This window comes from Cylas formicarius, unplaced genomic scaffold (genome assembly GCF_029955315.1).
Source record: "Cylas formicarius isolate icCylForm1 unplaced genomic scaffold, icCylForm1.1 PGA_scaffold_1__22_contigs__length_36826433, whole genome shotgun sequence".
In the NCBI taxonomy this organism is placed as follows: domain Eukaryota; kingdom Metazoa; phylum Arthropoda; class Insecta; order Coleoptera; family Brentidae; genus Cylas; species Cylas formicarius.
Genome location: NW_026844264.1, coordinates 2,910,310 through 2,925,658, shown reverse-complemented (window position 1 = coordinate 2,925,658; position 15,349 = coordinate 2,910,310). Strand labels below are relative to the sequence as shown.

The window sequence follows — 15,349 nt, the reverse complement described above, 5'->3', positions numbered from 1 at the left end:
GCCAAAAATCGACGATTCTATCGAGAAAATCGCGCGTTCATGCAAAACATGTGCACTTTATTCGGAAAACTCCGCGAAACCTTCTTTAATTATGTGGGATACTCCTAAAGAACCATGGACTCGTGTTCACGCTGACTTTTTCGGACCATTTTTAAATAAAACATTTTTAGTAATTGAAGATGCCACTTCAAAATGGCTAAAATGTTTCATAGTCTCAGACATGTCTTCTGCACAAACCATAAAAATCTTCAGAGCTCTATTTGCTCGTTTTGGTCTCCCAAAAGAAGTTTCCACCGATAACGGTCAGACTTTTATGTCCGAGGAATTCCAAAATTTTTTGGCAAGTTTGGGGATCATTCACAAAGCGGGTGCTCCATATTATCCGGAAACGAACTGCTGGCCGGATCAGGCGTCAAAATTGCAAAAAGAGCGTTACGCAAAGGATATGCGGATGGGGTGACCGATTTACAACTTATTTTAGATACTTTTCTTTTTCAATACCGCAATACACCGCACACTACGGCCCAAGAATGTCCAGCAAAAATACTTTTTGGTCGCTTTTTACGCACTAGATTTGATTTAATTTTACCTTCGACCGAAAATATTGTAAAAGAAAAACAAAACAAAATAGAACTTAAGCGCAAAAAGAAAGGGGAACTGTCGTTTTCAATTGGGGAGAAGGTATGGACCCGGGACTACCGTCCAAACACGGATAAAAGCAGGTGGTGTCAAGGGGTAGTTCGAGATATACTTGGCCGAAGAACTTACGTGGTTGAGTTGGTCGGTGGAGTCACATGGAAAAGACATTCAAGTCAGTTAAAAAAGTATCATTGTATACGACAATTCTTGCCCCAGCAAGGAAAACTCCATGACAGCCCCAAATAAAAAAAACTCCTCGATGACTCCACCTTCCAACGTAACAAGAAACAGATCAAGTAATACTGTAACGTCAGTTAGGTCTAGCGATAGCGAAACATCGGACTCAGAAAGTGAAGACATTATCTCACCCAGTGAAAACTTCGTAGACGTAGTAAGATTAACCCTCCAGATCGTTTACAAGTCGCCAAGTAAACGTGACACTCATATCTAAATGCAAGTGTACATAAACACCACTAGAGTTAAGTTAGTTTCAGTTTATTATAGGGGGAAGGTGTTCTATATGCGAGTTTTTTTATATCGCAGTTTAGTTTAGGTTTTTTTGTAAACCGTGATGCGGTACGTTTTCCTAGGGCGATCCACGGCAGTCACCTGCCGGGCCGCGTATTGTACGGAGTCGTGAGTAAACGGTTGCATTGTCGTGGTCGAGTTTCATTTCACGTTAAAGGAATACATAACAGTTTTGTTGGTTTACCGTAAAAAATATGCCTGTGATAGAAATTTGGTCCTGTTTGGAAATCCCCGGTCAATGGAGCCTATATGTGGCTACAAAGTCCTAAAAAAGTATGCCGAGGCCTGCGGGCCACAAAATCCTATGGCTATCACAGCAACTAAACTCCGCAAACACTTAGCAACATTAACACAACTATTTTGATATGTCAGAAACCAATTTGGAACAGTTGCCAACTTCATAGGACACACGATAAGGGTACATAGAGACAAATATCGTTTACCCAATGATGTGTACCAAATTGGTTCTTATTAATATTAAGATGTTTGCGGATTGACGATACCGACAGTGAAGAACCGGACACGGAAAAATAATGCTCTTGATAAATTTTTATAATGATACAATAATAAAAATTTATTATCCATCCAGGAATTGTCCATTGACGAATCTAGGGCGGGGCCATCCGCAATTTCGTCAATATATAAAAGGCAAAAGACACAAGTTTGGAATAAACTTGTACGTCTTATGTGAACCCAACGGAACCGCTCTTAAAATGTTGGTGTATGCTGGTTCTGCAGATTTGGCAGATTTGGGGAAGGCCATAGTGAAAAAGTTGTTTTAGCTCTTATGAAAGAAAACTTTGACAATGACAATGTGATCAAATGTTATCGTACTACTCATGTACTATGCATATGCTATTCACATTGCGCAAGCAATGTTACTCACTTCTTATTACCGTTATAAAAAGGGCAGTCCCAACAATAAGAAATCCTTTTATGAATACAGATTGTCCTTTATTGAAAACCTAGTGGGTCCACCACCACTAGCGTCTGTTCCAAAGCTCAGAATAACACATCTTCCCGAATTCTGTCCCAAAGGTGAGCAAGCTAAAATAAGAGCAAAACGGAGGCGATGCCAAGTTTGCTGGGAACAAAAAAACTAAGGAATAACTCACTTTTTTATTGTCCATTGTGTCCGAATATGCCAGGGCTTTGCTTGACTCCGTGTTTTCGCGAATATCATGCAAAGAAATAGGTAATCCTAGATAATTTTATGTTGTGCCGTTTTGCACACCAAATAAAAAAAGTCATTCTTTCGTATCTTATTCGTGTATATAGTGCATAAAATATTAGGTAACCACTAGGGATGTTGAAGTTAAAGGTTAAAAGTTCATTGACTAAATATTTAACACCCCTCATTCTTTTCCGTGATAAAATATTTTTTTCTAATAATAAAACTTATTGACTAATCAAATGAGAAATTATTGATGATGATCTTAGCAAGACTATTTTAATTAAAAATTAATTAATTTCATTTTTTTTCTTGGTTACAGTCAGTATTTTTCTTTATAAATTTAGTCTCAATCAAAGAAAAAAAGTATATAGAAAATGCCATACAAAGTTTGACTACCTTTTTTTAGGCAACAATACGTGTCAACCAGATGTAAACAGGTAATCGGATATAGTGATTTACCCTCATTCTTTTTCTTTCAAAATTAAATATGTAAATATACAGAATTTTATTACGAACCCAACGATATATGATTGACTTTCCAAATCGTGGCAAAGCTAATAATTGACACGATCTAAAGTTTCAATAATTTCATGTAAAAATAAAGTGTGACTGCGAGCGCTATATTTTTTTACAATAACAGATGCGCATAAGACTCTTGACAGAAAGAGATGCGTGTGTTCAGTTCTCTGTGTATAAGACAAAGATAAATATATTCCCCCACTTAAAATTATTTTGGAACCTTACCACGTTATGGCATTATTAGCTTTAAAAATTTGTAAAATGATTTAAAATTTATTGCAATTAAAGAATATAATTTTTTTAGCGTGTATTAACAAGTTTTACTTTATATTACATTACTTTTTAAAAAATTCTTATATCATACTTATTAAACTAATTAAATAATTAAAAATAGAAATATTAAATATTAAAAATAAAATATGTTATTAGATTCAATATTAAAAATAATTTAAGTAGTTAATTGTTGAAAAAATATTTTTCATTGTTATAAAACGTTATAAAAGTATTTTTTATCCTTAAATTAAGATTAATTACTATAATACCAAAAATTATTCTTTATCTGATTCATCAGAACTTGCAATATTGAAATCGAATTCAGAATTATCGTCATCTTTTTCTTCAATTGTAGCCTGCAAAATGTCATCAACTTGCAAGGGCGTCGGATCTCCAAGGAACTTTTGATTTTGATAATTTGTCATCTATATATCATCCACAATTTTCGGGTTGCAGCTGAGCACAGCACGGATCAGTAGCATTGAGCCACATGGCATTCACGTATATTGTTCGTAGAATTTTTTGTTTCAACGATCTCCAGCAAGGTGGAATTGTGTTGGAATTAAAGCTTCTAATTTTTCTCAAAAATTGTTCATTACTTTTATTGGCTGAATATTTTTTTGAAAAATGCGATATCTTGCATGATTAACACTTGTGCAATTTGTTATGCCGTACATAACAGCAGTAAATTGTTGGACCACGTCAATTTTTTCGTCTATAAAAAGATCGGCACTATCTTTTAATGAGACAAAAACTTTCTGATAAGTTTCATTTTTTGCAAAAATTTTATAAGGCCTGACTTTTCCTTTATTGTAAAAAGCTGCAGTATAGTCACAGTCTGTAAAAGCGTGGAACGCCGGTAAACTTTATGAGACCCCTAACTTTGTTGCTAATTCAGTACAATTAACGCAGCTAATTATCAATACATTAGTATCAGAGGCCTTCACTAAGATTTTTGACGTTGGTAAAATTTTTACGGATATGATACATAATTCGCGTATCCGCTTCTTCGTGATAACACTCATAATTAATTTATTCAGTTTTAACAACACGATTTGCTATCGATTCGTACGAGTAGCATTGTTTCTCAACAGTTAAAAAAAAATTTTTGTTTGAATTACCATTACCAAATGATCATTTCCCCAATAATTTGCTAAAAACTTTACCAAAGCGTTTTTGAAGTGATAATTTTTAAGATTTCCAAAAAAATCAGTAGGCCTAGATTTTTGAGGTCCTGTGATTGTATATGGAACTTCAAACGCTTGTCCGTTTTATCGCTCTGAATCTTTGATTGAAGAAGTTAAATACAGATAACAAATTATGTGTATCTCCTTAGCAGCACTTGAACACAGTTTTATGAGGACAGACTCAGCAACTTTGTCAAAAGTTTGTGGCATCGAAGATCCAATAAGATGTAGGAAGTAAAAAACATCAACAACTTCAAAGTCAATTTGTGGCGGTTGAACAATTTGGACTTCAGATTTTAATATTTTAGCCAATGCAGATTTGTCCATTTTCAACATTTCACCGGTACAAGAGAAAAGTGCAAGAATTGAAGCTAGTGGAAATGTTAAACAGTATTCTATATTTACTTTTTTTCCAAACTAATAGCTAGTAAGCGACCGAATATATCACGTTCCATTTTTAATACAGCTTGTTTACTTGTACTTTTCAAAACTTTTGTTGCTCCATGGCAAGCAAAGTTGAGAATTTTGTTCCTCCGATTGTTGACTGACATTCAGAAATAAAATTTGATTTTCGTTTATTTCCTTTTGATTTAACATTGAGCAGAAAATTTGTAATATCCGGAGAAGCTGATTTACCAGTAGAAATGTTGAATAGAACTTCTTTATCAATATTACTATCAAATAGATTGATGAGATTTTTTATTGCTGAAATAATGCTGTGCAGATTATTTTGATCCTTTATTCTACTTTTTTGTAAAGAATATGATGTATCATCTTTCTGCGTTAAACCAACATTTTCTTTAACGGCAGTCAATATTTTTGTCCTCATGCTGTGGTTAAGAGCCAATCTTTGCCGTGCAGATATGGATTCTGCGGCAAGATTATTTGATAATTGATTACTGGCATCAGCGTTAATGGTTTGTTCCAGCGTTAATCAACAGGTGATCTAGCGAAATTTGCCTTCGTGCGTCTTACTCCAAAAGCACCTCGTCGAAACTCAGTAACCAAAAGCAAATCTTCTTGTTTTAATCTGATTAAATTACTTAAATACAACGCAGACCACTGCCCCAAGTTGCCGCTCCAAAGTACCTGTGGACAATGGAGCCACCCTTAAGGACCCACGACACGAGACTCAGGGCGACGTATGGATGAAACCCCAAGCCCTGCCATATCGTAGGAAGCGTAGCGGGGCGGTGACTGTAAGGGGTGGTCTGGCGCCTCCTTCTGCTCCGCTTCTAGTCGCTCTCGTAGGGCAACGTAACCGCGGAGCTGCCGAAGGTTCCGGATCGCGTCTATGGTACATTTGAACTTCTCGGCAAAGTGCCGATTAAGTAGCATTCCCCTCGTACCCCAGGTGCTCCAGGCAGATAGACGACCGCTTCAGCTCGGAAATGGGATCGCTACTCCTATTTTCCGCGGCCTCGAGAGAGTCTTGGTATGACCCCGGTTGGGCCCTGCGCATGTGTTGCCGCAAGCCCGCATAGGTGGCGAACTCGCGGTCGCACAGGGCGCATCTATTAGGAGCATCGACATCCGGCCTCTTACAGTAGCTCCTGGATGTTGCTGTTAGATGTAGGATAGCGCCTCCCACACTCCACGCAGATGTACGCAGGAGAACTCGAGCTGGACATATCCCGGCACACAAAATGCGTCCGAGCGGCCCAACAAAACACTAACCACTAATTCTAAGGCTACACTAAGGCTACACTTAAAATTAGACTTAAGAGTCTAATTTTAAGTCGGCCGAGCAAGGCCCCTGAATGAAAGAGGCCAATAGAAAAGAAAGGACTGAACTGAGGTTATAAGAACTAAAAGTTCAAATTTTCATGAAATTATATATTTTTACATGACAATTATTTCGATAAAGACACGGTGTTGTGGAAACAATTGTCATGTAAAATTATATAATTTCGTGAAATCTGAACTTTTAGTTGTTATTTATTTTGAAAAGCAAGGAAGCCCGGCAAGGCAGCACCGCAAGAGACCGGCAGGGTCTGGCAAGCGCCACAACGGCCACACCGCAGAACACGCTCACGTGCAGCCCGTCAGTTTCCGCAGACAGACACGTCCAGCTTACCCTCTGACGCGCAACATACTCAGAGGCCCGACGCTGGTCTCGTGCCAACTTAGAAGCACTCTTCTCTCCGCCCCCGCTCGGGCATCCTCGCGGGCGAAGGAGGCTAGATCAACGTGGCCAACGGCAGAGGTAGCGTACATTATGGTAGCGATGGGCGGGGGCAGCCCCAAAGAAGCGGGCTGCTCGAAGAAGCGCGAAACGAAACAGCCGTTAAGGAGCGGGGAAACCGTTAGCAGAAAACATACGGCCAGGCACCCGACGGAAAAATCACGACGATAGCGATTTCCACGCAAGGCCGATCGAGTGAGAGGTCGAAGGTGACTAGCACCAACGGCCGGTACCTTTCGATAGCCAGCCGGCACATGACCCAGTTACCCGTATGGTGAACTGAAAAGCTGGTTCCTAGCAACCGCCGAAAAGGCCATCGACCGGGCCTAGTTATCTGTGCGGTGAGCCGGTTCCTGCTCGGAAAAAACCCAGCAGGTCAGGCGAGCGCACCGACCCAGTTACGGGCTCAACGACCCAGCCGTGCTGGCGTAATACGAGGGGGGGGGGGGGGGCAGTAAGAGAGCAACTCGGGGCGCACGGCACGGGGATAGATCCCACACGGGGAGGGTGTCAAGGGCCATGGGTGCCTCATGCCGTAATAATGATAACAGTACACCAGTAGGGATGGGCCGAGGGTAAGGAAGGGGGTAGTAGAGCTACGGGAGTTTGTGTTACTTAGGGAGGGGTGGGTCACTATCAAAGGGTAAACCGCCCGGTGGTGGAACAGCCACCGAGGTACCAGACGGTTCAGTAGCGGGGCGCAAGGAAGTGCGATTTTGGTTGGCGTGTAGATAAGGATTGGAAGGATGCCGCCGGGCCGATGTATGCTCCATAGGGAAGGCGGGGGCGTACATGGCGAGGGATATTGGTTGCGACATCCTTAGTGGCGGCTTATGTTGGTAGCAGGGGGAGAGGATGGAATAGGACGCTCGTTTCGAGGGGAATGGAAAGTGTTAAAGCTACCCAAGATCTAGTGCCTACTTACGCCGCAGCCGCTCTAGACAGCTAGCCCTGCATGGCCCTCCGGGAACCAGCGACCAAACAGGGGTCATAAGCCGTTAGCGCGTTGTTAAATAAAACGAAATTAAGCACCCCGGCACTCCACACCGCGAGGCAATCCGGCCAGTGGCGACAAGCGTTCCAAATCGGCACTCTCACCAGGGTGCTGGAAATAACAAAACGTTTATTCAATAAAAAGACACAGATATTACAAAATACACGAATAAACTTTACTATTGCTTTCAACCGCAGTGGCCATTATAAGAGGAAATAAAGAAAAGAAGAGGGCACGCGCAGGTGCCCGGCGCGGCGCAGGGTAGCCAAAGCGACGCAAGGCCGGCGATACCAAGTAATAATAATTTTGTCTCAGTCAACTTTTCCCAACTGTCAAGATATTCGTATGGAAGCACTCACTTTTTCGAGAGTAAATTAAATTTTTCCGCGTATTTGCAGCAACCCGAGTAATATGTTTTTCATTTGGGTCTAAATAAGAACTCAATTTATCTAAACTACTCGCCATGAAACGAAACGAATCCAAAAATCGAAAATAACTGCTTGTGTTTTCGATATATTTTGTGAATGCTATATACTTTTCCTTGTTAAGAGGTAATACCGTCATAGGCTATTAGGCTTATAGGCGTATTTCGGCAGCTAGATTTTTAATGAAAAAAATTTGATCGTATCCTAAATTATGAAATATGACGGGTATAGTAGATATATAGTACCGATATAAGAAGCAAAAACCGCACATAACCTCAATTTCCTAACCCCCTAGCAGCGGGGGCCCCCTGCGCGTGACGGTCCGGCCCGTCCTAGTGTCCCCCTTGGCTACCAGAGTGCGCTCTGCCCCCCCACCCACCTTGTGTAGCGTCCTGTTTTGCACCGGTTCCGCCCGTCGCTGCTAGATGTCGCACGCTCCGACCGTCGTAGGCCCCCCCGGTAGAGGGCGGTGACGGTACGGCGCGGTGGCGCGGGGGATCGGGACGATAATTAAATAAACTTGAATTTTAATATATTTTATTTTATTTATAAAATTGGTCTGTCGCACCGTATAAATACATTTCATTTTTCTATGTTTTGTCAGTAGATGTTTTTGGTATTATTCGTGCAACGTGGAAGCTAACTTAGTGGTTTGGTGTTCGTACCAAAAAGCAGTAAGTACCTTTTTTATTGTTTTATTTTAATTCTTTAACATTTGTTATTATTTTATAAAGGTCTTAAAGATCATCTTAATACTCTCAACCCGTAACCGCAACTAGAATAGCAGCAATCTTAAGCGTAAGTTTTTTTATTTTTTTTATTTTTGAGATAAAATAATAATTAATAATAATTTATAGATGGACTTAAGTGAACTGAATCAAACCTGTCTTGCAGAAGGTGATTTTGAGCAGCCGATTGTCAAACTACATGAATTGCCGATAGGCGTTCCGTTTAAAATTACTAGAGCCAAAATTGTTAATACAAAATTTGGCAATTCCGTGTTGCTGCAATTAGAAAATTCCGTGGTATTTCTTCCCACTCGCGTGACAGAAGCTTTCCGTCCGAGACTAGAATACTTTGCGTCGGGGCAGTACAAACTGGTCTACGAGGGATCCAAAGATATTGGAAAGCCCAACTCTTTAAAAAAATTCAAAATATTTCAAAATTAATCAACATATTATACAGGGTAAGTCTTATTTACTGTTATATATTTAATAAACCACGATGCGCGTAAAGCAGATCATTCATAGGGCGCAAATTTTAATTTTAACCTTACAAAAATTAAAAAAGCATATTTCCGACAAGTTCACTCTTAGAGACAGTGATGTGTGGCTTAGGAGACTAAATAAAAATATTGAATCTTGCAACCAAATCGTTTCTAACGAAAAGGATTTATCTATTGGGTTAAAAAGAAAATTACAAACTACAATTCAACATCTGAAAGCTATTAGAAAAATTATTCTTAATTATCAACATAAGCATTTTGGATTGGGATTACAAAGTAGCAGCCGCGAGACAAACACAAATGAAATGGTTGTATGGGAATCGGTAGCGTCGTGTTTCCAGGGAAGAGTTCAGACCGGTGTCATAATTAATTTACTTCATAAAAATTTAATTCAATTTTTAAACGATTGTCGTCCAATTTTTCAACAAAAAATTAGTCAAATTTTAATGAAATTTTTATTGATGAAAGTAAATACCACATTTTGCGTTGAATTTATTAAGGCAAAAAATGATGTCCAAGGCGAAGTTGATGTTAAATATCTGAGTACCGGAAATGCTGCAGTTGATTTAGGAACAGAATTGAATGATTGGTTTGTTGAAAATGTGCAAGATAAAATTTTAAATCAAATGTCCTAGTTTCAGGAACGTGATTCCGGGTGGGCTTTAAATAATATTATTTATTTAGAGATTAACATTAACAAATTTGAAATGGGTAACGCATCATCCTTCGTTGAGTTGCCTAAAGAAATTGCGAATAAAAGGGCTTGTATTAATATTAGAAATGACGATCAAGCGTGTTTTTATTGGTCGGTTGTATGCGGACTCTTTCCAGCACGTTTTCGTCAGTATTTACCCTCCTCATATCCATACTACAAAAGTGTTTTGAAAACTGAAAATTTACAAACACCTATGGAAATGAATAAAATAGGCAAATTTGAAAAAGACAATGATATTTCCATCAATGTTTATATCTTAGAATTTAATAAAAATGAAAAAACTAGTTTTTATTCCGTGCAACCTGCATGATTAACAAAAGAAAAACGCGAAAAACACTCAAAATAGAAAATAAATATTATCCAAAAGTTAATGATTTTGATCCTGATCCGCAAGATAATGATCATGAAGAAATACAATATCACTATTGTTACATTAAAAATTTGTCTCGATTAGTTTCCTCACAGCTCAGTAAATATAATCACAAGAAATACATTTGCGATAGGTGTTTGAATTATTTCAATAACGAAACTCGTCTACATGACCATGAAACAGTGTGTTCCAGTTTCAATGAGTATAAAGTGTCTTTTCCCAAATATGATCATGTTGAATTTCGAAACCATATATATAAACAAATGACTCCGTTTGTAATTTACGCCGATTTTGAGAGTCAATTGAGAAAAGTAAATTTGAAAATTTCAGAAAAAACCTCGAAATACCAAAAGCACGAAGCTTACAGTGCTGCATATTACTTTAAATGTTGTTATGATGATTCAATATCATTTTTCAAAAGTTATCGTGGTCTAGATTGTATTGATTGGTTCGTGGAGGAAATATCTAATTTATCAAAATTTGTTCGTTCAAAATTTAAGGATATTATACCGATGGATAGTGAAATTAGTCTAGATCAAAGGTCGAGCCATTGTTATATTTGTGAAAAACCTTTTTTAAAAGAAGATGTTATTGTTCGTGACCATGATCATTTTACTGGCAAATTTAGAGGTTTTGCCCATCAGGCTTGTAATTTAAATTTTAAAAAAATATTTGTAGTGCCCGTAGTATTCCAGAAACTTTCTGGATACGATAGCCACTTCCTGCTTCCGGTTTTAGTAAAAAAAAGTTGTGTATCCATAGTTCCGGTTAATAAGGAAAAATACATCTCTTTTATATATTTCGAACCTGATTATAACATAAAATTTAGATTTATAGATTAGTTTAGATTTTTGGGAGCATCACTGGATAATTTAGTTTCCAGTATGAATAAAAATGAACTATATATTTTAAGAAAAGAATTTTCCGATCTTGACGAATCAAAATTAAATTTACTGTCCCAAAAAGGTATTTTTTGTTACGATTACATCGACCACATAGACAAATTAAATGAAACAACTTTACCGCCGATTGAAGAATTCTATAATAAATTAAGTGAAAGCAATATCAGTGCAGAAAAATATTCCCACGCACAAAGTGTTTGGCAGCCGTTTGAAATAAAAAATTTAGGCGAGTATTCAGATTTGTATTTAAAAACCGACGTTATTCTTCTGGCAGATATATTCGAAAATTTTCGAAAAACTTGTATGGCAACACATGTTTTGGATCCGGCATAGTATTTCAGTATGCCCGGGTATACATGGGATTGCATGCTTAGATTCACAAAATGTCGTTTAGAACTTTTGCGCGACATTGACCAAATTATGTTTATCGAGCGGGCTATACGAGGTGGAATTTCGGTGTGTGTTGGTAGATACGCGGAGGCCAACAATAAATATATGCCCAACTACGACTCATCCAGAGATGATTCCTATATCATGTACTTTAACGTCAATAACCACTATGGCAAAGCCATGTGCGAGCCTCTTCCTTACGGAGGATTCGACTGGATGTCTCATCAAGAGATTGATTCATTTAATGTCATGAACATTCCAGATGAATCTTCCCAAGGATATATCCTAGAGGTAGATCTGGAATCTCTCTCTCTCTTCAGTCGTTGTCCGTTTTCGGACGTCGTGACTCGTTCATGGATGTTGTGTAGTGACCCTTCGCCAGGCTTCTCTGTCCTCTACAGTACGCATCACTTGTGAGACCGACATTTGTGTGAGCTCCTTTATTTGATCTATATATCTCACTGGTGACCTTCCTCTTGTCCTTTTTCCATCAACCTTCCCCTGTATCATGAGTTTTTCCATACCGTCCTTTCGTATTACATGACCGAAGAATTTAAGCATACGTCGTTGTATTGTTGGTAATAATCTCTCATTTTCCCGTACTTTTAGTTCTCTTAAGATGGATGCGTTGGTGCGGTATGCTGTCCAGGGTATTCTCAGCATTCTTCGGTAGCATATCATTTCAAACGCCTCAATTCTTCTTCGAGATGCAGCATTTATGGTCCAGGATTCCGAGCCATACTCTGCAATGGGGAACACTAAAGATTTCACAAGTCTTGTTTTAGTTTCCTTGCGGATACGGTGGTCTTTCCAGATTTTAACCAGCCTTCCCAAAGCCTCCTTTGCCATCCCAATTCTTCTTTTAATCTCTTGTTCTGAACCACCTCTATTTGTTATCTTCGTGCCCAGATAAATAACCTCTTCTTTAACTTCTATGTCATGGACTTGCTGCAGTGGTAAAGGAAATGTTCCTGCCCGGTCTATTATCATCAGGTGGCATTTAGATCTATTTAGTCGCAGTCCGCACTCCAGGCTTACTTGCTCGATTCGTTGTAATAGTACACACATTTCTTGTTCGTTTTTAGCCACTGCGATAGTGTCGTCTGCGTATCGAAGGTTTGATATCTTTTTCCCTCCAATAGATACGCCACCCTTCCAGTTCCCCAACGCCTTCCTCATTATCCATTCTCCATAAATGTTGAAGAGTATGGGGGAGAGAATACATCCCTGCCTTACGCCTTTTCCAACTCTAAAATTTCCTGAGTATTCGTTTCCTATTTTTATTTGGGCTAGGTTGTTGTCATATAGCTGTTTAATAAGGTAGGTTAGATGGTCGGGGGCTCCCATTTCTTTTAAAACGTACCACATTTTATTCCAGTGCACCGTGTCGAAGGCCTTGCTATAATCCAAGAAGCATAACATAGCAGAGACATTGTATTCAAAGAGCTTCTCCACCATCTGTCTCACATTTAGAATTTGATCTCTTGTTCCTCGTCCTGGCATAAAACCTGCTTGTTCTGGGGGTATATTGGGGAGGAGGTAATTTTTGAGCCTTCCTTGTATGATGTACAGTAGCACTTTGCTTGCGTGGTTTATTAAAGCAATTGTTCTATAATTACTGCAGTCGTCTTTTGGGCCTTTTTTGTGTAATGGGATATATACAGATTTCGTCCATTCTTTTGGCCATTTTCCCGTTTCCCATACCTTTTGACAGATTTGGTGCAGCAAGGTAATACCTTTGCCTCCAGTGCATTTTAACATTTCCGCTACAATATTATCTGAGCCTGGCGCTTTTCTGTCCCTAAGTTTTTTAAGAGCTGTTTCAACTTCGTCTCTCAGAATTTGTGGTTCACGTACCCGAGCTTCAAGTGACAGGCTCTCTGGTAGGTCCATCTCTTCAGCGGCCATAAGATTCTCGCAATATTGACGCCATCTTTCTACAATTTCAGGTGTCGTGGTCAATCTTACACCGGTGGTATTTTTAATTGGAAGGTACTGTAGTTGGAAGGTTCTTGAGAGCATCTTCACTTTTTGGAATAGATCCCGTGGTTGGTTTTGGTTTGCATGTTTTTCGATATCCTCACATACTGAAGCAATGTACGCATTTTTGTCAATCCTAAGCCTTCTGTTAATGGCTTTGCTCAGTTCTCCATATGTCTCTTGGGCTTCGTTCTCCTGTAGTCCTTTGATTTTTAAGTTGTTTCGCTCGGAGATCATTTCCCAGGTGCTTTGTGTTATCCATGGTTTCCTTGGTTGGTTTTTATCAGGTTTTACAGATTCGGCAGCGAGCTCAATAGAGTGTTTCATTTCTGTCCAGAGTTCATCGGAGTTCATTTGGTTGATTTTTTCTTGCGATATTTTGTCAAGATTATCTTTGACTGCATTTTGAAAGATCTCGTTTTTTCCATTGTACCATGGGTTGGTTTTTGGAGGACGGCGTTTGTTGCGCTGCAGTCTGAGACAGATTTCCGCGACCAGAGCATTATGGTCACTTCCACAATCCAGGCCAGGATAGGTCTTCACATCTCTAATAGAACTTTTCCATCTTCTCTTGATAAGAACGTAGTCAATCTGATTGCGTGTATGTCCATCAGGAGATCTCCAGGTATATATTTTTCTAATATGATGTTGGAAATGGGAATTAGATATGTATAGTTCGTTTTCCGCGCAGAATTCGATAAGCATTTGACCACGTTCATTTCTTTCTCCTATGCCATATTTTCCTACTACCGTTCGTAGATGTGTATCGGTCTTCGTTTCGCCAATCTTCGCATTGAAATCGCCCAGTACGATTAAAGGCTCTCTGTTAGGCATTCTGGTTATTGTGTTCGAGAGTATACCATAAAAGTTGTCTATTTCATTTTGAGGGCATGTCGATGTGGGGGCATAGATTTGCATGAGGTTTAGGTTGACCGGTTTTGCTTGCACTTTCAGGGTAATTATTCGATCGTTGATAGCTTCGTATCCCAAAATAGATTCCTTAAAGTTCTTATGTATCAGAAAGGCCACACCGTTACTGCTGTGGTTTTCGTTTCCAGAGCATATCAAAAGATTGCCATACTCAGTTGTGTAGTGTCCACTATTTTTCCAGTGAGTTTCTGATATTCCGGTAATGGGGACATTGGTGAGTGTTTTCTCGATGATGGCCAGTTTACCGATTTTGTTCATACCTTGCACATTCCATGTGCATATCCTGTGCATTGTCGGTTTTGATTTCCGTTTTCCAGTCGCATATTTTCTATAGGATGCCTGGTCACCTACTCTCCTATAGCCAGTAACCAATTTCACACTCGTATTCCTGGGGCTCGAGCGCCGATTGCCAATCGGGTCGCATGGCGTCTTACCATATGTCTTCGAGTTAGAGTCCATGATGAGTTTTCTAGGGATACATATTCGCACAGTAGGGTCCCTCTCCTTTCTGTGGCGTAGTGTTACAGCCGAGTAAATCTTTATGTGATTATCGCCTGTAGGTATCTGACTTTGGGTCCTTAGAGAAGTCATTCTTCAATAGCCTCCAAACCAGTAATGCCACAGCTACTGCCCTGTGTCATGCTAGTTTTGGTCCGCCCTGGGTATTTCATTTCCCCAGTACCACCCATATCTGGGAGGCATCCCCCTATCCGCCACCTGGGGAGGCGCCCGATGGGGGACTAGCAACCCCACACGGGTAGATCTGGAATACCCGCAGAAATTACATGACACACATAGAGATTTTCCATTTTGTGCCGAACATCGAGTGCCCCCCAATTCAAAGTTACCAAAACTAATGACTACTTTGTATAATAAATTTAATTTAAAACAGGCTCTCAAAAACGGCCTCGTA

The 15,349-nt window shown here is 39.4% G+C and overlaps 2 protein-coding genes across 4 annotated transcripts in view; both read right to left on the bottom strand.

The window, feature by feature from the left end:
- LOC132696646 (uncharacterized) overlaps positions 1-7,607 on the bottom strand; it is a 68,980-nt gene extending 61,373 nt beyond the window's left edge. Inside the window, exons 1-2 of one of the 3 annotated variants that reach the window (XM_060661595.1) lie at positions 2,283-2,674; positions 2,064-2,214 (exon numbers count right to left, since the gene is read on the bottom strand). The gene's annotated coding sequence lies outside the window, so the exon portion shown is untranslated. Of the gene's footprint in view, positions 1-2,053; positions 2,675-7,430 lie in introns of those variants that run through there. The other 2 variants (XM_060661597.1, XM_060661596.1) reach the window with 2 other exon arrangements.
- On the bottom strand, positions 7,451-15,027 carry LOC132696231 (uncharacterized). Its single transcript, XM_060660949.1, has 3 exons — positions 13,231-15,027; positions 12,565-12,629; positions 7,451-7,610 (listed from the first exon to the last, which is right to left on the bottom strand). The coding sequence occupies exons 1-3, from the start codon at positions 15,025-15,027 to the stop codon at positions 7,451-7,453; spliced, it is 2,022 nt and encodes a 673-aa protein (XP_060516932.1).
- Positions 15,028-15,349: the final 322 nt, after the last annotated feature.

Excerpts from the sequence above, each read along its gene's own strand:
- LOC132696231 (XM_060660949.1), bottom strand. The coding sequence starts at position 15,027 with ATGACTTCTCTAAGGACCCAAAGTCAGATACCTACAGGCGATAATCAC. Across the intron at positions 12,630-13,230 it reads TGCACCAAATCTGTCAAAAG|ACGACACTATCGCAGTGGCT; the intron begins GTATGGGAAACG and ends TTCGATACGCAG. Across the intron at positions 7,611-12,564 it reads TATTACAACGAATCGAGCAA|CACCCTGGTGAGAGTGCCGA; the intron begins GTAAGCCTGGAG and ends TGTTATTTCCAG.